The following is a 22,836-nucleotide window of genomic DNA, read 5'->3' on the forward strand; positions in this document are numbered from 1 at the left end:
GTGGGATGTCCTGGGACTCTGCCACATCCCCACAACCCCGGTGCCAAAAATCCCCCACGACACTTGGGTGGGCTCCACTCAGGGGTCAGTTGGCCTCAGGGGTGAAACCTGGAAAGTTCCCATGTGGCTGAAACAGCGTGGCGTGTTTGAGATTCCAGTGCCTTGGGGGGAAAATGTTACAGGCCAATTTCTTTATATACTCTATACTCCTTTAATATATGTGCATATGTGTATATAGGAGCTAACTGGTTGATTTTGGTACTGTTACACCAGTTTTCCAATAGACAAACTTGGAACTTTTTTTCCTTTTTAACTTATTATCATTCCAGATGTCTCAGTATTAGCTGCTTTCCCCTGATCGGCTTAATCAAGACCAGCCAACATAGCTGACTCCTTGAATCAGAGCCAACTTTTACACTTAAAACTTTATCAGTCTTATTAAAATATCTACATTTATCATCTGTCCTGCAGGAACTTGTGAAGGCTTGTGAGCTTACAGATAGTCATTATTTGTTTCTTTTAATCAGTGCTTTCCTTCCCCTTAACACATCTTTACCTACCATACTACTTACCCTATTTTCTCCTCTGTAATCATTTGTGGTCTGATTCTACAAAGATTTATCCAATAAATAATGTTATTCATTCAAATGCTGACAGAATGGTAGTGTTCACTAAGAAAATCCTCAGAAATATAATAGCAGGAGCCTAGTGGATCACACCAAAGGTCCATTTATTCTGGAACAGTGATCAAAAATGCATATCTCAGAAAGGATTGGCTCAATTGTGGTGAAGGTGTTTTTCTGACAAACTGTCCCAGCCTCCAGCTGCCTGGGAACTTTACTTTTCCACAGAGATTTCAAAAGATCTTCAGTGACTTATCTGTAACTTTTCCATCTGTCCGAGAAAGTCCTGGAGCCTTTTAGAAAGCAGGTGTCACAAATCAGGTGCATCAGTCCTTAATTAGTTGCAGTAGTTATTTTGAGCACTCTTTAATGAGTGTTCAAAGATGAGAAAGGATGTCAATGTGCAGATATCTCACTACTGAGTATGTCTGAAAAACATTGGAACATTAAATTCTTATGCCAATAATAGTTAAACACAGCAATATTTTTCGAACAGGAAGACCTGGAGAAGGAAACCATGGACAGACCAGTCACTGCTGGCCAGCTTAAAGAAAAATCCCTGTTCCAGGACAGCGATGGCAGTGCAGCTCCTGCCAAGACTCTGTGCCATAACTGTTCAAAGCTAAAGGTATGGAAGAGCCCCCACCACGTCTTTTCTCTGGAACACTGAATTTTCATTTGCAGTCCTATCAAAATTCAGTTAGTTATGTATGACCATCTTTGGTGCTATATGTGGTGGGGAAAATGCTCTGGGCTGCATCCATAGGGGGATGGAAGGGATTTGGGCAACAGGGGAGGGAGGGGATTCTGCCCTGCTCTGCTGAAATTCCACCTGCAGAGCTGCATCCAGCTCTGGGGTCCCAGCACAGAGAGGATGTGGAGCTGCTGGAGCTGGCCCAGAGGAGGGACACAGAGGGAAAGGCTGGAGAATTGGGACTGGAGAGGAGAAAGCTCAGGGCTCACCTCCTTGTGGCCTTCCAGTATCTGAAGGAGCCAACAAGAAAGATGAAGAGAGAATATTGACAACGGGGAATGGCTTCAAACTGACAGAGAGTGGGTTTAGATGGGATATTAGGGAGAAATTCTTCATTGTGAGGGTGGTGATGCCCTGGCACAGGCTGCCCACAGAATTTGTGGATGCCCCATCCCTGGAAGAGTCCAAGGCCAGGCTGGATGGGGCTCTGAGCTACCTGGTCTGGTAGAAGGTGTCTCTGCCCATGGCAGGGGGTGATCTTTAAGATGATCTAAAGGTCTAAAGATGATCTAAAGATGATCTTAAAGATGATCTAAAGATGTTCTTTAAGGTCCCTTCCAATCCAAACCATTCTTATTCTATAGTTGTGATTCCAAGCTCACAGAAGTCAATAAATGTGTTCAGAAGTTGAAAAATTAGGTCCTATTTTGCTAACAATTCATTTAGAGGTGTGCTATAGTCACAGTGGTAGTTGCAGATATATCTTTTTGTTAATGTGTTTTAGAACAGAAGAAGGAGAAGTAAAAAGATATAAGTACCAGATATGAGAATGTGACATAAGTACCAGAAATAAGCAACAAGTTTTTCCTAAGGAAGAAGTTTTTCCTATGGAAAACTTCAAGTTTTTTCTAAGGAAGGAAACAGCTGAACCAATATGTACTAGAAAGTTAGAAGATGCATACCATCAATGTCAATTTTCCTTTTCTTTGAAGTAGCAGAGGTTTTGGAGGCCACCCTAAAAAAAGAAAGTAAAATCTGTTTTAATGATAACAATAGGCAGATTATTCTCACAGAGAATTAGAAAGCAAAGCATGTGATTTTTGTGCTTCTTGACTGGGTTGCTGAGGCATCCAGCCGTAAAGCAAAAACTGTTACTTTGCAAACTCAATTATTTTCTCTCTTCAGATATTTCTAGGAGCTTTGGCATTTTCCTTTTTTGCCAAAGGATTGTCTGGAAGCTACATGAAGAGCATGTCCAGTCAAATTGAAAGGAGATTTGAAATCTCATCATCAATTGTTGGCATTATTGATGGCAGCTTTGAGATAGGTATATGTGCTTCAAAAGTGGATCAGTGCTTCTTAGTACTCTTTCACTCCCAAAAAACCCATTTTTTGTGCTTGCTCTTTCTCCTGTTGATGCAGGTAACTTGATGGTGATGGTGTTGGTGAGCTACCTTGGACCAAGAGTTCATAGGCCAAAAATAATTGCTGTTGGGTGTCTCATCATGTCTGTGGGAGCTTTTTTGTCAGTGATGCCTCAGTTCCTAATGGGACGGTAAATACGGAGACTTTTCATGTTGTGCACTAATGAAACTTGATCATACAAAGTGGTTTTTAAAGCATACTGAGTTAAAAGCCTGGCAGTAGTAGTTTCTTCCAGCTATTCCAACAGGAAAATGGGTGGATTTTAAAATATTGGCTTTCTGGTTTCCTCTCTGAAAGCTTACCTCTTGCTACAGGTAAGCAGGAGAGAAACATCAGATTTCTACAGAACTTATGCATAAGTAAGGATAAAGTGGGTTGAATTTTTCACCTGGGATGGATATAAATATAAATATAAATATAAATATAAATATAAATATAAATATAAATATAAATATAAATATAAATATAAATATAAATATAAATATAAATATAATTTTTAAACTGTGTTTCCTTTTTTATATTTAAGTGAATTGTAATTAGATTTTAGTGGAAAAGGTTTCTTTCTCCATGGTGGCTATTCATGATAACCCCTTTAAAATGCTGAAGGTTTTAATCTGAACTTGGGAAGAATTAAATGTCTAAATACCCCGTTCCCATTTAAGCTATAACACATAGTTGTCAGATGCAGGTCCTACCTTCCCAATCCTTTGGCATGCTTGCATCTCTCACAAAGGTAAGAAAGAAGTGCCATTATGGAAAAACACAGATGTGGATGAACTCTGCCTCTGTCCTGCAGTCTAAAGAATGATCTCTGGGAGCAGATTTGTTGCTCTTTATCTCAGGAAAATATTAGGGTTAGAATAATCGGAACATTTGAAAATGGTATGGAGATATCCATTTTTTTAAGCAAAGCACTGGGAATGGGCTCCCCTTCACTTTGTGTGTATGAGACAGGAATGAACACATGTGAACAGGGCTCAGACACACTTCCTGCAGAGCAAAGTCCTTCATGTGTCAGTTGTATTTCACACAGTTGTTTTCCAGTTACAATTATGAAAGGATAACTGTTAGTGTGGACAACTCCTCCACGAGTGTGTCAGCTTGCTCCCCAGGGTCTGAGGGCCCTCCAGCCACAGATGCTCCAGAAACACTCAGCACAGTCATAAACGCTGGTAAGGTAAAGCTCTGATGATGGATTCTCCTTTGCTTGTCCCTGTTGTGAACCCTTTTTTACTGGAAAGCAGTAAAACCCCTGCTAGAAAACATAATGTATATAAACCCACCCTATAATGATTGTTAATCCCCATATTTTATCTTATTTTACTGCTGCTGTAAAGCATTGTCAGAATTATGCTCACAGAAACATAAATATTTATGGCCTGCAGGATGTGAGAAAACAACAAATTCCTATCTGTGGCTTTTTGTGCTGGTGGGGAATCTCCTACGTGGAATTGGGGAAGCACCAATTATGCCTCTGGGAGTTTCATATATTGATGATTTTTCTAAAGAAGAAAACTCAGCATTTTACATAGGTAATGTACAAATGAGCCATTTTTATGCTAGACATTATGTTCTTTAACCTTTTTATAGTCAAGCAAATACTCAACAAAAGTTTATCTGAGTAACTTTGGTAGCTGTACAGAGGCAAAAAACCCCAAGCAGTGCAAAAGAGGTCTCTCATTTATTTTCTAGGGATAACTCCAGGATGGCCTTTTTGCTTTCCCAGAGAAGCTTCTGTGATGAAGAGAAGCATAATCAAATACTCATTTCCCCAAAGTGCAAAGTCATATCTGTCTTATCTGGCATATCAACTTCAGTACCACATCTTCAGAGAACCAGATTCTTCCTAATCACTATTTCACAGATAAGGGAGTGATCCTTAACGTGAGGATCTCTAATGAAGTCACAATTAACTACAGCAATGTGAATGTGTTTCAGGAGCTCTTACCTGGCTTATTGAATTCCACATTTCACTTCCAGTTGAAAGCTTTTTAAAGTCACTCTTTGCTGAAGGAAAAACAGCACCTTGCCAGTGTGTTGTAACAAATCCTTTCTAATTGGGGTTTTGATCATGTTTTGACGGCACATAACCTATTGCCCAAGACAGAGAGACTTACACCCAACCTAATTAATTTGTTGGCAAACTGATTTCTTAGCATGGGATGTTTGTGTGGGCTGAAGTCAAGTTGGTGAAACTGAGCTGGTCAGAAAGACATTAAGACACAGTTTCAGGAAGAGCTCAGCATGTGATGCTACAGGGTAAGGCCATAGCCAATGTCTTCATTTGGGAATGAGGAAATCTGCAGGGTGAAGAAAATTGTGTCAAAAGCAAGCATTCCACTCAGCAGTTATCCAGAATATTTGTAATGACCTCTGAGCTTCTGATTGAAGGTATTTGTAAAAGTTTAGCTGAATTTTGTCCTTGTCAGAATTTAATGTGGGAGAGATTGAGACAGGTTGGGGACTACTGGGCAAGTGGGATAAAAAGGTAAAGTAAGCATGGATTCAACCAAAATGGACATTCATTTACACCAGAGAAATAAAGTATTTAGTTTACAGCTTATAAAACATTTCATTTTTACATTTAGAATAGCAGTTTTCAGTCACTTATTCCATTTTGGTGGGCTGAACCACTTTGTTAAAAAAGTGAAAGTTGAAACAGTCTTTTCTATGGAACAGGAATTCCTTTTCTTGGCTAACTTTAATTCTTTTCTATATCTTGTTTTTTGTCATCTGGCTGAATCAATTTATACTCAGTGTTTTTGTAAAACACAAACAAGAACAACAACAACAAAAAGTCCTATAATAAAAAAGTCAGTCAAGCCTTGCTGATGAATTTTGAGCATTAATCTCATTGTTTTACCTTGAACAAGAAGTCTCAGCTTTGTCTCTCCTTTTTTCTTTGCCCTTTAATGTTTTGTTGAGTAAGTACATAAGTTATTTTGAGGCAGAGACAGCATTTTCTTAATAGAATGAACTAAAATAATTTTGGTAGACAGCAATAATACTAGAGTTGCCATGGGAAGGAACAGAAAATTTAGCATATTTGTTAAGATGTAACAGTTTATTACAGAAGTTCTGGGTGATAAACTGAGCAATCAGTACATTCAGAAGAGAGTTTGCAAAACCAACTCTCTCAGGAGGAAAATCTCTGCAGTAGAACACAAAAGGATTTACAGAGCACAGTGCTGGATGTAGGCAAGAACTTACAGGCATTTGGTAAAGAATTCCTTCTTTTCCAATGGAATGAATCCTTCTGCAACTTCAAGGTGTCAGTTCTGCACTGGAATTCAGGAATCCAAATGACTGAGTTGTAGTTTGGTCCTGTTACCTGCTCACAACTAAATTTCAACAGAACAACACAGAGTGGCAAGGGAGTGTGAGAACCTATGCTTGAATTATTTAGAAGATATTTTATTTTAATTTTTGTTGATTACTAGTAGTGGTAACCAAAATCAAATTGTGCTTTATTTACACATCAGGTCAGCAAAATGCAGTGTGAGTTTCTGGCAGCCTTCATTTCCTCCTAGGGGCATCCCAGCTTCTGATCTCCCTCCCCAGCTGTGGTCAGGGCAGCTCACTCCTCAGGACATTCTGCAATGCCCTGCTCCTTCCTCTCTCATTTCCTTGCCCTCAGAGAGGAAGGCTTGCCTTGTCCAAGCAGTCTTTTTGCTGTCTCCCTTCTCCTGCAGGCCTGGTGAGATCCTCAGGCATGTTTGGGCCAACGCTGGGCTTCCTGCTGGGCTCCTTCTGTGCCAGCCTCTGGGTTGACGTCGGCATTGTGGACATTGGTGAGGGACCATGGTCACCACCATGGAGTGGCACATGAAGCCAGAAGATGTCTGGTTGTAGGAATCTCCACACCTTCCCAGCTCACTGCCCCAAAAACAGGAGTTCTCTAGAGAGTTTTTCCTGCTCAAAAATTGGGGGTTTAAAATCAGGCATTGTAGCATGGTTGGAATAGCCCTTGAGAAACCCCCACTGTTGTTTTTTTTAAAGCTTGCACACACACTTGTTACACCCTTGCTGTGCAGCTGAGAACAAATGATTGGTTGAATAAAAGGCCATCCCCCTGTTGAGGGAACAGTGAAAGGCTCATGGACACTTTCAACACCTAGCAAAAAGTACATTCTCTTAAAAAGCGTGCAGCAAAGATTAATCTCAAAATTCTTGTTGTTCAAATCACTTAGAAGTCTCTAATCCCAGGGAAAAATTGAGGAAATTTGGGGAAAAAACTGTACCGTTTGGGGATGGAGAAGGAGGGCACTCTGGAATATTGAGAAAGAGAAGGGGTTTTTTTTGGTACAGGTCCTTTGTGCTCACTCCCCTAGAGAGTATTGGAGGATTGTGGCAGGGAAATGCCACCATGGGCCTGAATGGACACATCTATTTTTGACTGCATGGGCTGATTCCCTTCCAGGGATGGATCATTCACAACTTATCCAGAGCAGCTGTGGTTGCCCCATCCCTGGAAGTGTCCAAGGCCAGATGGGATGGGGCTCTGAGCAACCTGGGATAGTGGAAGGTGTCCCTGCCCAAAGCAGGGAGGTTGGAGTGAGATGATCATAAAGGTTCCTTCCAACATAAACTATTTTATGATTCTATGATTTGAATCAAACTGCATTTAAATTCTTAATATGGGACATAGATAACCTCTGTTCTCTTTTTTTTTATTATATATATGAGGATATACAGTAATGTATAATAATCTATAATAGCTGCTCTGCATAATATTTACCCTATTTTCATGTCTTTCTGTATTTTATAGATGGCATCAGCATAAATCCTAAGGACAGCCGTTGGGTTGGTGCCTGGTGGCTTGGATTGCTTATCTGTGGAGCTGTCAACTTCATTGCTTCATTGCCTTTTTGGTTTTTGCCCTATTCATTACCAAAAGAAGGAGAGAATGAAAACTTGAAGATTAGTCACTTGTCTGTTCAAGGAGATCCCTGTAAAATAGAACCCCCAGCTCAGCCACAATTAAAGTTCTCAGATGCAGTAAAAGGTGAAATGTTATTGCCCAAATATTTGCATATGAATTCTGTCTCATGGATTCATTGTGAGCTGAGCATGGACTCACAAAACTTTCAGCAAATGCAGGTTTCTGCAGTGCAAACTATCGACAAAAATGTCTTTAATTTGTGCCATTATAATTACATGTTAAAGGTGAGTTTCAGTCCTCTCCTGATGTCAGACAGCTGGGAAAAACCTGTGCTGTTTCTCTGAGCACCAGAGATGCTCAGTTGGTGGTTGTGAGGTGATGTATGACAGCTACAATCCCATGGTTATGAGGAGAGAGTGGGGAAAACATCCCATCCCTCATTAGTGACCAATCCATAGTGGGCAAGCTAGGATTGGCAAGTGTTTGGCAAGGAACTGAGGCAAATGTTTGGGAAGGAAACATGGAGCTCATTATGACTACCTTGGATGTTGGAGACTCCCTGGATTTGTAGCTCCTGTGTTTGAGCTCAGGGAAGCCGAATTCATCTCATACAGGAACCACCAGATCCAACCATCCATTGCTTTTATTTTTATATTTTTATTATTGGATCCAAGGTTTTGTTTGTATATATGTGCACACCTACAGCAGATGTGTTTTAGGCAGCTGTGCCAAGAGCCAGACTACAGTCTAAACGCACATGTTTATACACACTTTATTTTAATGGATTTTAATATTCTAACCAAGGGTCCCAGAAATGATTCCAGCCTTTTCTGGGGGCCAGGTGCTTCTGTTTTCTAAACATCACTCTCTTGTGGGGTCCTTGTGTGGTTGGTGAAGGCTCCTGCTTTGGGAACCACATTTTACTCTTGGTGGAGGGTGTTGATGCTCTGTGCAGGCATTGAGGAGCTGTGCTGTGAGTGAGGAGCCCTGTGGCACACACATAATAATATAATAAAATAATCCAGGATCCTGATTCCCAGCTCAGCACCCTCTGTGCTGCTCCTCCTTTCACATCAGGCATGTGTTGGCAATGAGAACTCTCACCTGAGCAATCAGGTGCTGTGATAAGCACAGAATTACAACCTGCAACGCAGCCAGCAATTAAATCCAAGTTAATTTCACTATCTAAAGGATGTCAAAACAACTCCTCTGTGTGTTTAGCAGGGTGTTCAGTATTTCCTCTCCATTGCAGATTTCTTGCCAGCACTCAGGAAGCTGTTTGGAAATCCAATTTTTACGGTGTTCATCTTCCTCACTATCCTGCAGTACAACTCCCTTGTTGGGATAATAACCTATGAGACGAAGTTTATGGAGCAGCAATTTAATGTGTCAGTGGCAAAAGCCATCTTCCTAATTGGTAGGTACCTGATTTATTTTCAAATTCCAGTGTCAAAAAGGAAGCTTTTATTTATTATCTTGCCTTCTGTTTTAGAAGGAGCTTATGTGAACTTTTTTTGGTTAAAAAGAAAGCATGTAGTGGTTTCCTAATTTTCTTGCTGTATTTTGAAAATGGATGTTAATTTTAGTGTTAATTTTCCTAGGGCTCCTAATTCACTGAGCTAGAGGATTATTAAAACTGGGTGGAAGGTTTTTTCATAGTGAGATTTAGGCTGTGTCTGTTTTCATGAGTAAAAACCACACATCAGACATCAGCTGCAACTTAGTAAAAACTAATAGAAAAGAAATTTTAAAATGTTTAATGAAATGTGTGATTTTTTTTTCTTTTCAAAGTAACATATTTCCTTTTGATTACAAATTCAAATTTTATAAGCAATAAGAGGCCAAAATATAAAAGTTTGAGTCACTTCATTAATTTCAAAGCTGTTTTCTATTTGCCAGTTCCTTCAGAAATAAGTACTTAACAGTGTTGTACAAAAAAAGAATGTTGAAATTATATTAATCTTACAGTGATTGATATGGTCTCATAATCTGAAAGGAAAACCAGGCTAAGTGACATCATTGCAGAACTGATATTGAATTACTTTAATCTGAAGACACAATGTCTTAGTCAGCTACAAATGTGGGGAGAACTTTCTTTTTCCTATCTTTTCTTTTTCTGAATGCTGAGAAAATTTTACAGAAATGACCAAGAAAACCAATCAACAATAAAACCAGAGAAAGGCAAACCCCTGCCAGTAACACCTTGTCAAACCTCTCTGTTTAGCAAGTGAGGGCTGGTGTTTGTGAAATACTGAACAGATTAAATCTAAATGCAAATAATCTCATTATTCAGTCTCAGGTCAAAATGGAATCCAGTGCAGAACCAGATGCATCTTCCTTTTATGTTCCATTTTGGAGACATTTTTGTAGCTTTCATAAAGTTTTATGTTTTATTTTATATGAAGTGTGTATGAGCTAAGACATTTACTCCATTTTCTACCAGGAACCTGTACAGGTTTTGTTATATCTACATACAAACAACCACATAGTAAAAATGAATTTTGAGCTTTCTGAAATCATAATATGATTTGCAAAAGAAAATAGGGATGTGAAATTACTCAAAGGTAATATAAATACTAGAACTTCAAAAAATCAGCCCAAAAATAGGTATCTGATGTCTATTTCTTCTAGAAATAGAGTGAAATATACCTATTTATTTTAGAAATGTATTCTAAAAGAGTCAATGCAAATGAGAGCAGTTAACATTTTTTTTACTGTCTCTTTGCAGGTGTGATACTTCTACCTGTCACAATCCTGGGCATGTTTCTAGGAGGCTTCCTGATCAAGAAATTCAAGCTTCACATAACAGAAATGGCCAAGTTTGCCTGCATCACCTTCCTGGTGGCGTATTTGGTGAACCTCCTGTACTTCACGTGCAGCTGTGAGGTGCTGCAGGTGGCCGGGCTGACAGCGCCCTACTCTGGGTTTGTACCCCTCACCTCGGGCTGCCAGGGTCACTTGGCACAGCTGCTGCTTTGGGGGGATGCACAGAAAAAAAATCCAAGGTTTTGAGACAGAATTGGCAGTCTGAAGCCATGCCTAAAGCTGGGGATGGGGAAAATATACCAATTTTATTTTCCGAATTTGTTTAAACAGGACACTTCTTTTTTACTAAATTCTTTGTTCCTGACAATATACCTACATATTCTGGCAAATTTCTAAAAAAAGATGAATTTATTACAGGCAAATTAAATTTTTTTCTTCTCTTTCAAAGCTTTAATTTAAGGTAGGAAATGTAGGACTCTTGTACAATTGACTCATATGATTAAGTAGAAGTTGTTAATTGTTTACACTATATATATTTTTATTGATTTTATAAACTATTAAGTACATTTTGAAATTTTTTCTTTTTTTGTTTATTCTTTACATTATACATATTTTTATATATTTTATAAACTAATAAGTATATACTTTTTGATTGGTGTTTTTTGTTTTTGTTTTTTTTGTTTTGTTTTTTTCCATTTCTTAGCATTGTGATTGGTTACAGTTCAGGTGTGTTATATTTTTTTGTTATTTAGGTCAAATTAAATTTCTTTCTTCAATTTCAAAGCTTCAGTTTAAGGTGTTGTGGGAAATGTAGGACTCTTGTAGAATTGACTAATATGATTAAGTAGAAGTTGTTTATTGTTTACATTATATGAAAATAAATAAATATACTATAGAAATATAATCTATATATTTTTATAGATTTTAGAAGCTGGTTGAGTGCAACATCTGATGCCACAGAGTGAATTAAAAATAAGCATCAACAGCAAGAGAGAATATATAAAGAGCATTTACATTTTCTCCAGGAGAACTGAGTCTGGAGGATTTGGCACATGCCAGGGTTGTTTCTGGTTAAGTGACCCATTTAGTGTTTTACCTATTTAACAATTTATATTTTGAAGACAAGCAACAGCCCAATGAGGGCTAAACCCCTCAGTTCTCTTCCCTTCCAAGAGACTTTGGGGAAATGTAGCCCACATGATGTGTGCTCTTGGCTGAGGGAAGGGAGAAGGAGGAAGAAAAGGCAAATTTTGAACATTTTTACCTGACATTTTACCTCACAGCCAGGATGATTTGTGGGCTCCTAACACTTTCTGGATACTGAGCACTGCTAACATGTGCTCAGAGTGTCCTGATACAGTGACCTGGGTCCAGTGGAAAAATGTCAATTGCTGTTTTGGTTTTATGTACTTTTATTTACTTTTGCACCCTACCTCTATCACCTGGATATGGTAGGATATCCTGCTGCTGAGGAAATCATGGTTTTTCCTTGGACCATGTAGAATCTCTATTCTAGGTATGATTTTCTCAGGGTGAGCTTTCAAATGCAAAATTAATGCCACATATTCCCACCCAGCCTTTTCATTTCCGTGCCTTTTCAGTGGCAATCCATAGAAATGTTATTGCTTGATGAAAAATCCCAAGAGAACTTTGCTTTAGCTGAAATCTCCTTAGTGTCCATATGACAACGTCACAGTGCAGATATCTGTTTATTTTGATTACTTCACTTTCTCCATGTTTCTCCTGCCTACTCCCTAATATATATATATATATATATTTTAACTATAAAGTTCCACTAAATAATTCCTTAATTTCCTCCTGTTGTCCTCCAGAACGAAGCACCTTTCCTCCAGCAAGCACATCTACGTGGCCAGCTGCAATGCTGAGTGCAGCTGCAAGCTGGACCAGTGGGACCCTGTGTGTGGGGATAATGGCATCACATACATGACAGCCTGCTTTGCTGGGTGCAAATCCTCATCTGGGACAGGAAAAAATATGGTAAATATCCAGGGGATAGATAACTCTGAAATAGGACAAGGAGCAAGGGTTCTAAGTTAAAAGAGGGCAGCTTTAGATTAGGTGTGGGGAAGATATTTTTATCAGCAGCAAAGCCATTTCCGGGACTTCAAATAATCCCGCCTGAGCAAGACTGTTGAAAACTCTATGTTTGCAGAAGAGTGTGCAAATGCTTATATCTTCTGGCAGAAGCAGAATTGTCAATTCTGACAATACTGAAAAAGATAAGCAGCATTACCTGGCTTGTATTTAAACATCCCATCAATATTTTCTGGCTTCACTTCAGGAAAATTTGCCTCCAAACCCATGTCTCTTGGTAATTTCAAAGCCCATTATCAATCCAAATGCTGTTTAAGCACATAATGACCTATATGCATGATTCATATTTGGTCCACATCTCTATTTTTTCTCTTTCTTGTTGTTGTTACACATCTTCTTCATGGGATACCTGAGCAGAATGGCTGGATAGCAGTTCACATCTGATTTTTTTAGCTTTGACCCACTTTAAACACACACAGAGCACCTTGTGTTCTAGCAGAGGCATGGCTGAAACTAGAGCTCCAGCTGCTTTGTGTCTCTGGAGCAGCTCAGAGAGGCTGGAGCATATCAGTGACCTGGCCATCAGTCTGCAGAGATGGTTACAGAGGATTTTTCACCATCAACAACAGCCTGGCTGCTGTGGAGAGTGAAAAATCTAGCTGATGAAATGGTTGTTTATTGATGCTGAATTCTGAATACATAAATTCTTCTTCTCATCTTCTCCTTTCAGGTGTTTCACAACTGCAGCTGTGTGGAAGGACAAGGGCTCGGGCTTGGCAATTCCTCTGCAGTTTTGGGACAGTGCCAAAGAGAAAGCTGTGCCAAAGCCTTTCCCTATTTTTTAGCATTACAGACTGCATGTGCATTTATTTTAGCCTTAGGAGGCACTCCTACATACATGATTATGTTTAGGTGAAATACTTTACCTTACCTTGACCATAAAGCTTGGGGAAAGAGGAACAGAAAATGCTATCTACTATTTCATTCCTGCTGTGAGGAATGGCATGTGGATCAAATTCTGCCCCTGAGGATTTATTTACCTGCGCTCTGAAATCCAGCTCTTTGCAGAGGCAGAGCAAAAATGTCTGTCCAGAAATTTAATTCTAATTTGATGCTGAGTATATACTTTGGTGATGAAAGGGGGGGCATTATGCTGATCCTGAATGCTGGGTTTCAATTCCAGTGATAGGGATGTTTTTACCGGAGCATTGGACTTGAAATGAGATGCATTGCTAAGCCATAGCCAGTGCTGTTCACATTATTCAGAGAAAAACAGGTACCTTTGTTAAGCCTTGTGGCCTCACAATATCTTCTGTGTTGGGAGAAGTCTGATACTCGCATTTTTTTGGTCAGCTGACAGAAGAAGAATTATAGCAGGAATATTTTTTTTTTTAATTTTCATTCCTTCAGTTGGAAAGCATTTTACATTCAGAAGAAAAGACAATATTTTGTGCCTGTCACATGGAATTGTCTTTATCCTCCTGCTCATGGGTGAATCACAATGGTCACTGTACATGACTAAATAACTTGGCTAAGCTGCTGATTTCCTGCTGTATTTCTAAGTGCAATGCACCTGGGTTATGGACAGGTGTGTATAAAACTTGTTGGCCAGTTTTCAGAGCCCTGTTTTGTGTGGTGAGAAGCCTTTGGTGGTGATGCTGAAGAGACAACATAGTGGTGTACAAACTGCAGAGCAGGGCAGGCTGGGCACAGCCAGGCTCCCTCCTGCCCCTGAGCCAGCTCAGTGCTCCCCTCTGGGTTTTGTCAATTCTCCAGCTCACCTGATGGGCACAGGCTGCTTTCCACTGGTAGCAATGAGGTGTTTTTACAGCCAGGTCACTCACGTTTGCTGTCTCTCTGTAAAATGCTGGAGGCAGATGTGGTTAAATCAGCAAGGACTGCACACCCTTGTTCCCTCTGGTCATCACTGCACAGTGCAGCCCCCCATAAAGCCAGGCTTGAGCTTAACTTATGGGCATGAACTGCCTTCTTCCGGTGGATTCACTTTCATGTCCCTGTGCATCATCTCCCAGAAGTATTCACAACCTGTTTTCCTTCGGCTCAAGATGAGTCTCTGTAGATTCTTGCATTTATTTCAGTGGGTGTTGTTCTGTGGAAGGAGGCTCTACATCAGAATTTTAACTCGGTGGATGTTTTCAGTCAGGTTTCCAGGGGGCTGTGCTGGGTAAGCCACAGCACTGCTGTGGTGGGGCATGGGCAGATGTTCTCAGCATGGCTGCAGATCCATTCCTCTGCTCCTCAACGCTCTTTTTGTTTGCTTTCCAGATCTGTTTCACCAGACCTGAAATCCTTTGCTGTTGGGATAGAAGCTTTGGGTGGTAGAGTACTAGGTAAGGTTGAATTTCTTTGGGGTGTTCAAGTGGGTAGACAAAGAAGCCAAAGAGGTAGACCAGAGGTAGCCATTGCAGTGCCCTTGCTCCAGAGAAAAACAAAAGAAATTTTCCAAAATTGTTCTTTGTAAGCAGACTATACATTTCAAAGTGTTTGGAGTAACTTACTACATATTTCCTGCTATTTACATATGATGATTACCTGGTATTTACATATTATTATTATTATTATTATTATTATTATTATTATTATTATTATTATTATTATTATTATTATTATTATTATTATTATTTACATATTATGATTACCTCTTTCAGGTCTCTACACTGAAAATAAATGAGGCAAAGGAATGAAATTTCATTTTACTTTTGAGTTTCTCTTTTTTTAATTGTGGACACAAGTACCTGAGCTTGATTAGTCTGCATAGCCCTCACACCCATCCTCCCTTTTGCTGACCATTATTCCCTTAAAGCTCCTGTGCACTTTGCCTATTATTTTGTTTCTTGAGTTTATCCCCAGTAAACAATAATTTAATTATTCAGACACATAGTCTGCCCTGCCTCAAACAAACCTTACCTCATCTTCCCTTGTTTGCTGATTTTGAAATCTCTGCCTGGCAGGAAAGCCCAAGCAGTCATTTATTTGGATCTCTTTTTCAATGTCCATATTTTGCAGGGAATCAATCTTCTGCTTTTATAGGACAGTTAACTTCAGAAAATTGCACACTCTCCCTCATGCTGATGGTATTAAAACATTATCATCTGTCTAAAATAAATTTTTTCAGTACTACATAAATAGTACACTTATTACTCAGTTTCTGTGGAGCAAGTGCTTAATTTCATCCCTTTGCACTGCACTAATCCCCTTTTAATGGCAAGACCTGAATATATACATCAATATACATAAATATTCATATGTCATGGCATGTAATTCCACACCAGGGATTGCAAAAGTTGGTTATATTATTTCTTTAATCAAAGGAAGTTAAACTTCTAATAAAAATACCATTAAAGGGAATTGCTAATGTTTCCCTTGCTGGATATTATTAAGCTATTGTTTTAAGTCCATTGTTTCAGCTCTCTTTAAGTACTTTTACTTAAGTAAATCTTGTCATCTCAAAGCTGGAACTGGATGTTTAGTCCCATTCTATGCAGGCATAATTAAAAAACCTGGAGATTGATTTCCTCATTTCTTTACATGACATTAAATAATGGGATCTCCATGTCCGAGATCATGTAATAAGAATTTTCTTTGCAGGAGGACTCCCCGCCCCTATTTATTTTGGTGCCTTGATAGATGAGACCTGCTTGAAATGGGGGACAAAAAGCTGTGGGGGATCAGGGTCCTGCAGAGTGTATGACACAAAAGAGTTCAGGTAATCCTCTTTGGGGTTTGGGGATCTGGGAGCAGGGACCAAGCGGGACTTTCCTCATGCCACCTGTCTGACTAGGGTCTGACAGCACCACTCTTCCTTACTAGACCTTAATAGGTAAATAAACCAAATAATTTTTATTCAATCTGACATCTAAAATTGCAGGGTACTGCCTGAAGTCACGAGAATTACTTCTTTGGTTGTAGTCTGCACTGAATAATGAAATAAGTGCACTGAGTATCTCCGTGACACTTTGGTTTTGTGGGGTGCTGGAAAAATGTGGAGTACGTGTAGCTCTGCAGATTCTGTCCCTCATCCCTCATTTATTTCCTTCCTATTGTATAAGAAATCTCACAAAATCCCCTCGGAGGGAGGATATGGGTGGCTGGGGAGCTGTGGCCAGGAGGAGCTGGGGAAGGACAGAGGCAACAGGCAAAAAGGCCCAGCTGGAGCAGCTCCTTTTTGTCAGCCCTAAAACAGTCTGCTGGATGGCAGCACACTCCAGACATTTCTGCTGTGAGTCTAAGACCTGATTAGAGCCTGTCTGGGGCTAAATATCACAAGGTCATTTCCTTTCTGCCTGTTGTTTCTTATTTTTAAATGTGAAGCAATACCTGGCTGAGAATGGATGGGTTTGTCAAACTGCTCTTTATGTCTTACTTGGTTCCGTACAGAATTGGAAAGTTTTATTAATATAAATGCATTTTGCCCCCTTTTTTCCCCCTAGGAATGTGTATCTTGGCCTCATTGCAGGACTACGGGCAGGATGCTGTCTCTTGTACATAGTGCTCTGTGTTTTAATTATCAAACGCTTCAAACCAGATGGCAAAGAGATGACAGATAGTAAAAATGCAGAAAGATCAACCAGCAAAGAACCAGAAACTGCCAACAAGAGAGAAATTCTTCCTGGTTCAAGAACCTCAGAGGAGAGCGAGGAAACTTATATGTAAAAAAAAAAAAAAGGTCTTTTGTAACTTTGCCTGTGCTCCAGTTTTTCTGAGCACAAAAGGGGTCTAATTACAGACTTCAACAACTAGTTTACATTTTGGGAGTTCAAAAAAGTGTCTTTGAACATTGGCTTTTATTTGCTTTACCCTATCTTCTTCCTTTCCTCATCTGAAACAACAATAAGGGGAAAAGGTGTTCAAAATTTTGGGGAACTCTCCCATCCTCTTGCTCTCAGTCCCTCTCTAGACCAACAGTAGGACAAGCCAAAATTTTGCAAGTGTCATAAATTTGATTATGCTTGAAAAATTAAGAAGAAGAAACCCACAATAAGCTGCTTTGACATTTTTCACTGACTTTATTTCAAGTTCTCTTGCTCTGTATTTAGTCCTACAGCTCTACATGGACAATCAAGTTTCACTTGGGCTTCTCTGATGGCTTTTCATGAGCTGAGCTCGTTGTTCCAGGCTTGGTCACCTGAACCATGGCCAGGTGAGACCCCAGGGCTGTCACTGAGCACCCTCAGAACTCAAACTGCACCACAACTCTGGGGTTTGGCTTGAAAAACAGTCAAAGTGGAGAGGAAATGAAGTTTGCAAATGAAGTTTTGAAGAAAAATGTGTTCAACAGTCAAAGTGGAGAGCAAATGAAGAAAGTGGTGTATTCATTTTTGCAGCACATCTCGGTAATGGGCTTGAGAAAGATTACTCTGAACTGATGCAATAAAGTGATAGGTGTTTAAGTTTCTTTGATTTGGGGTTTTTTTTTGGTGTTTGTGTGGAGGGAAGGGAGGGCATTTTTATCCAAAGGACCACTGTATTTGTACCACATATATATAAATTTCCTTCCTTGTTTAAAGAGCCTTCAGTAACCTTGAAACACAGTACTGAATACTTGAAAATTCACAGCTTTCCACAGGCAGCCTTGTCCAGACTAAAGCTTTATTAAAAGGAAGATCACAACAGTTATTAAAAGGGGAAAGAAATCTCTAAAAAGTATTATTACTGTGATATTTTATTGGCAGCTCTCAGGAAGAACCTTTGCAATAGGATCAAACCTACTTGGGACAATTATCACCACAGACATTTTGTGGTGATGCTGACAATTTTGCTTTATTTTCTTCTTCCTGCAATGCTGTGCAGAAACCTAAAATTAGGAAACAAAATATCTTTCCTAATTTTAAACTTCCTTAGGATATGGAATAGAGATAATGGACATAAAGAAAAATCTGCAACACTTCATCTCAGAAAGAAGGAGATAAGTGGGCTAAAGAGAGGGATTCTCTCTATTAAATGATTTTCTAACCTTTCTTCTACCATCTGCCCCAGATGGGATGGGAAAAGGCTTGGGTAGTCACTGAAAGGAAGGTCCTCACATCCTGGCCTTTAGGGATGGATTTGATTGCATTTTATTGCTTAAAGACATTGAGCAGCACACGTAGACATTGTTTTTTCCATTCACAGCTCTGATTATAAACTGATTATAAACTCTGATTATAAACTTCTCTAATGCAGAAGATACCAGCAGTGTATCTAGGTCTGGAAATTATTAAAGAAAAATCCAAGTTCCAGAAACCTCAGGAACTGTACACAGAGAAAATAATGGTGTGTCATTCTCCTTCTGTAAGGAGAATTTTAACATTGAATAAATGCCTTGGCAGTTCTAGAAACACTCCTGATCTATGCCAGACACAGAGTCAGTCAGGTGACTCATACTAACATCATTTCCCTTTACTTCTGTTGTTTGGGTATTTATTTCTGTACACTGGGGTTTTTTTATATTATAAGTTGCTTTTTGGTGGGAGTATCTTGATTTTCCCAGGAGGTAATGTTTTATCAAAGGTGCCTTGATAATTGATGTCAGACTGGAAATGAAATTCTGGTCAGATCTGATGATTCATGCCCAGATATTTACCCCACATGAAACTTAGTAAAGTGAGGTTTTTCAAACAAATAAGAATTAAGATCATTCTTCATAACAGTCCTGAATTGATAGTAGCACAAGCCCTGCCACAGGTAGGAGGTTTAAGTGAGTATGCTCTCACTCAGTATTCTGACAAATGCAAGGCTGTGTTTCCAACATACTCTGTTTTTTGAGTGCAAATCTAGCACTCTCCTGTGAACAGAATGTAGAGGTTTCTTCAAGGGAACAGCTTGTACTTCAACAGCCAGCTAGTACAGAACACGCAAAAAATTAAATAGGTGATCAACCAAGTGGGATTTTTGCAGAAGTTTTTTATCTCCTTGCTTCTCACACCAGAAAAGAAGTAAAGACATTCTCCCTTCTAATTCCTCCTGCTCCAAAGGCCAGCCTGAGAGGCAGAGGGGCCCCTGGGGCTCTGGTTTCATTGCAAAATCACATTACCGACTCTGGAATCAAAACTGGCATCTTTGTCCTGTGTCTGAGCCCCATCACTGGGAAAATCCTCCAGGAAAGAAGAAAAACCTGTTGTTTTCCAAGTTTATAAGCGAAACTGCTAACCAAGAAAGCCATTTTGGGGGCAAATTTGCAACTCTACCAAGGCAGGCGTGCTTTCAAATACAGACTACAAACATACAGTTTAGGGATCATTGTATGTAATCATGGTAAGTCCAGTGAAATCAAAATAAACAAATTAAAAAGGCAGTGAGTTTTCATCAGACTGTGGGAGATTTAAGGGCATCAGCCTTGTGTTTACCCAACTCTTCCTTGAGGATATCAAAAAGCTCTTTAATGACATTTTCAAAGGCCTTCTGCCAGAATAACTACACAAGACAGGAGACAGCTCAGTTATCTGGCATTTCTTTGCTTTTAAATATACATTGAGCAGACATAATGACCTCTGACTACCTGGTTTTGTGATGTTTTTTAGCTCTTTATAAAAAAAAAAAAGCATCCCTAAACACACAGTTTTCTGTATGCATTAGGATCATGTACCCTACAAAAACTACAAAAACACAATCGTCCTATGGCTTTTGTGTCCCCATTATCAACAACTCTTGTCTATCCTGGCGCTGAAATAAATTGGGAATAAAGTACTAGTTGTTGCAGAATAAACAGAAAATACCTCAGGCTGTCAACTTAAATTTGAAGCATCCAAAATGTTTTTCTAACATAGGTAACATTAGATTTAGTCTACCAGTTTTCCCTGTGGAGTATATTGTCATTTTGCCTTCCTCAAGTTTGAAATATGGTCATATTTTTCCAGCTGATACTCCTAATAACGATCTGAATAATATTATTTTATCCCAGTGTTATTTTCTATTTAATTGATGTATTTATTCTGAAGTACATAAACATAACTAAATCACACTTCAAGCTGAGGATTGTTTTTCAATGGGACTAAGTGCTGGGGGTTTTTTTAGTTAGGTATTCTAAATATGCTGTAATGTGATTGCCACTTTTAGTGAAGAAATAAGCAAATCTTGAGTGATTGAGAATATCAGAAAGCAACAGGTCATCAGATTTCAGTTTAATAAACTTTAATGAGTAATTGTATATATATAATTGAATTTGCATTATATATATTGTATATATTTATAATTGAACTTTATGAAGAGTAATTGAACTTTAATAAGATATTGTTACAGGAGAAATATAGGTCTTTACAAAATATTCTGATGGAATCCTTGAGATTTGTTCAGAAAAATAATTGCATTTTGCAGGAAAAAAGCCATGGGAAGTATTACTGAAATTCTTATTACAGATCTGCATCTTAAACCAGAGACATTCTGAATCAGTGACTGTCAAACCTAAATAATTCCTCTCCTCAGCTGTGTCTCACTACAAGGCATTTCTATAAAATGTAGCATTTCCTTCTCTGAAGTCAGCAGGCAGGAAATAATCAGAAGAGTTTCACGTTTCTCAGTAGGAAATATTGCTGCCAAATGAATGAGTGCTCTTGTTATCTGCAAAAACCATAAATGACTCAGTCTCACTGAAATGCATATTTATTTTAATATAATCTTATCACTGCAACACTGATGTTCCATATTATTACCTCAAAAATTAGTATTATATGGGTCACATCATCAAAGACTTAGCTGACAAGATCAATGAAACCTGAGATATTACTCCTGTACTAATAACAGGTTATAGTAATTAGAATAATAATAATGACAATATTATGATCTGAAATAGCTCAGAGGTCCTGCCAGGTTTTCTGTATTGATTGCTTCAACATTTTTCTTAAAGCAACAGCTACATGAGTAACAAACCATCTCCTAAACATAACACGTAAATAGATTATTATCTATTTAATATATATTTATTATATATAATAAAATTTTATTCTTCACAAGGTATGAATCACAAGATTATAACGGCCACCAAATAGAATATTCAACTAGACATAAATATGAGAGTTTATTATATATATAAAATAATATATATAATATATATTATACATAGCATATGTAATAAATAATAATAAACATAATATAATATAATGAACATAAATAAATAAAATATAATTATAAATATGAATCAAAAATAATAATCTGTAATAATTATCATCTATTTTTAATTAATAAAAGTAAATATTGATATTATATTATGATATTATGATATGTATCTATTATAGAGATATATAATATGTTATTTAAGTATATTATATATATATCTCATATATATTCTAATTGTTATTAAAATTATTATATAATATATACGTCTATAATATATAATGTATATTATACATATTAATTAATATATATTAATTATAAATTCATTAACAATATCATAATACATACAACTATTTTCATTTATAACATATATTATAATTATTATAATAATCATACAATAATACATATAATGTAATATAATTGAAATAACTGAATTTATTATATATAATATAATATAATATAATATAATATAATATAATATAATATAATATAATATAATATAATATAATATAATATATATATAATATAGATAAAATATATCATATACAATGTATATATAACATTGTATATATTATTATATAATGTTATACATACTATTACTATAGATGTTATACTATTTTATTCGCTATAACATCTATTGTATTTTATAGTACAATATCATACTAGTATAATAAAGTACTACAATATTAGAATTAGATTTTATGTCTTATTAATATAATTAGTATAACTATCGAAAAGTATTCCATATTATTCTATAATTATTACAAGATTATGATAATTTTATAATATTACTTATTAAGATATTGGCTAATATATTCCTATTGAATATATATAATACATTATAAATATTATATATAATAATATATGTTATAATATAGAGTATCTATATATTCTATGTAAAAATTATATGTCATATATATAATATTATATGTAATATAATTATATTAAAATATATATGATTATATTAGATATATATTTTTATTTATTATAGTTATTACTGTAATAATAAATATATAATTAATAACAATATATAATGTCTAATATATGCTATATTTAATAATTATATATACAAAGTAATATATAACAATAATTTATATTCATAATAGATATTGTAATAATTATAATAGTTATATAATAATATATAATAAAATACTATAATTTAAATAAATATATTTATTACATATAGTATAATACTACTAAACTATATTATATATAGTGTATAGAAAATATATCTGTAACATTGTATATAATATTATATATATTAATATAATATTATTATAGAATACTATTTTCTATATTCATATTTTATTATTTATACTTTTATTACATATATGCACTATAGT

At 37.1% G+C, this 22,836-nt stretch overlaps 1 protein-coding gene across 1 annotated transcript; it reads left to right on the forward strand.

The window, feature by feature from the left end:
• Positions 1 to 1,140: 1,140 nt before the first annotated feature.
• On the forward strand, positions 1,141 to 17,119 carry LOC115910160 (solute carrier organic anion transporter family member 1C1-like). The gene is made up of 14 exons (XM_030960073.1): positions 1,141 to 1,251; positions 2,503 to 2,644; positions 2,740 to 2,872; positions 3,787 to 3,914; positions 4,128 to 4,274; positions 6,435 to 6,533; positions 7,511 to 7,747; positions 8,877 to 9,041; positions 10,353 to 10,548; positions 12,223 to 12,388; positions 13,176 to 13,357; positions 14,732 to 14,796; positions 16,055 to 16,172; positions 16,897 to 17,119. The coding sequence occupies exons 1-14, from the start codon at positions 1,141 to 1,143 to the stop codon at positions 17,117 to 17,119; spliced, it is 2,112 nt and encodes a 703-aa protein (XP_030815933.1).
• Positions 17,120 to 22,836: the final 5,717 nt, after the last annotated feature.

Source organism: Camarhynchus parvulus, chromosome 1A, assembly GCF_901933205.1.
Source record: "Camarhynchus parvulus chromosome 1A, STF_HiC, whole genome shotgun sequence".
Taxonomy (NCBI): domain Eukaryota; kingdom Metazoa; phylum Chordata; class Aves; order Passeriformes; family Thraupidae; genus Camarhynchus; species Camarhynchus parvulus.

What these genes read in the sequence shown, in the direction of transcription:
- LOC115910160 (XM_030960073.1), top strand. Translation starts at nt 1,141, where the DNA reads ATGGACAGACCAGTCACTGCTGGCCAGCTTAAAGAAAAATCCCTGTTC. An exon ending in GTTCTCAGATGCAGTAAAAG is followed by an intron (nt 7,748 to 8,876) that starts GTGAAATGTTAT and finishes TCTCCATTGCAG; the next exon opens with ATTTCTTGCCAGCACTCAGG. An exon ending in TTTGGGTGGTAGAGTACTAG is followed by an intron (nt 14,797 to 16,054) that starts GTAAGGTTGAAT and finishes TTTTCTTTGCAG; the next exon opens with GAGGACTCCCCGCCCCTATT.